The sequence below is a fragment of the Phytophthora parasitica genome (assembly GCF_000247585.1).
Source record: "Phytophthora parasitica INRA-310 unplaced genomic scaffold supercont2.26, whole genome shotgun sequence".
NCBI classification, from domain to species: domain Eukaryota; phylum Oomycota; class Peronosporomycetes; order Peronosporales; family Peronosporaceae; genus Phytophthora; species Phytophthora nicotianae.
The window spans coordinates 141,282-142,432 of record NW_008649012.1 but is presented as its reverse complement, the minus strand read 5'-3'; the positions used below and the strand labels follow the sequence as shown (position 1 = coordinate 142,432).

The window sequence follows — 1,151 nt, the reverse complement described above, 5'->3', positions numbered from 1 at the left end:
TCTGGACAGGCTTGCGTTGCAACGGAACTGTCTGGTGTAACAGCGTATCTGGCCGATGGCAAGTGTCACAAGACGGACACTGCGAAGAGCTACCGCGCGGCGCAGAAGGCGGACGGTTCAGCTAGCGTCCTATCCTACACGGATGCTGTGTGTGGAACGTTAGGAACACAGTTCACTGTTAGTGCTGCTGACGGCAGTTCTCATGCATGTGTTTCGGATACAAAGGTGTATGGCGCTGGCACGACTCCGCTGTACCTGACTTCGACGATGAATTACGATACGACGGCGAACACTTGCTCGTCTGGGGTTCCGTCACTTGTCTCAACTGCGGTTGCCAATGTGGACACTACCTGTTTGACGACCTCTGTCTGTACGGGCAGTGCAGCTCCCTATACGGGTACCAAATGTAGCTCGGCTTCATCCTATCTAGCCGACATGGGTACTGCGTTTGGCGTGAACCCGTACGTGATTGTGCAAACTTTTACCACCGGAAAGTCTTGTGCCGACGAGGAGCTGTCTGGTATCACTGCGTACCTGGCGGACGGCAAGTGCCACAAGACGAGTTCGTCGGCAAGTTATCGTGCGATTCGAAATGCAGACAATTCGGCCTCCATAAAAAAATACACGGACGGAATCTGTGGCTCAGGAGAGACGACGACGAGTTTGGGTACTTCCCAGGGAGCTTGCACTGCTGACACAAAGGTGTATGGTGCCGGCACGACGCCGCTATACTTGACCTCCACGGTGAACTACGATACGGCTGCAAATACGTGCAAGTCAGGCCTGCCCTCGTATGTGGCGTCGACTGTGGTCGGGGTGGATGCATGTGCTGCGACAGTGGCGTGCACTGGCCAAGCGGCTCCTTACACTGGAACATCATGTAGCTCTACTTTGACGTATAAAGACGATATGGCTGCTGCGTTCGGCGTGAACCCGTACGTGATCGTGGAGAAGTACACGGCTTCACAGTCCTGTGCGGACGATAAGTTGTTGGGTATCACTACATACTCGGCAGACGGCAAGTGCCATAAGACGAGTTCGTCGACAAGCTACCGTGCGACTCGGAGTGCTGACAATTCGGCGTCCATCAAAACGTACACGGACGCCGTCTGTGGCACTGGGGAGACACCGACGACTGTGACTGCTTCTCA

The 1,151-nt window shown here is 54.8% G+C and overlaps 1 protein-coding gene across 1 annotated transcript in view; it reads left to right on the top strand.

The window, feature by feature from the left end:
* PPTG_22906 (hypothetical protein) overlaps positions 1 to 1,151 on the top strand; it is a gene marked incomplete at both ends in the record, with an annotated part of 10,157 nt that overhangs the window by 1,387 nt on the left and 7,619 nt on the right. Inside the window, one exon of the mRNA XM_008907279.1 lies at positions 44 to 1,054. Coding sequence (XP_008905527.1) covers positions 44 to 1,054 — 1,011 coding nt within the window. The remainder of the gene's footprint in view (positions 1 to 43; positions 1,055 to 1,151) is intronic.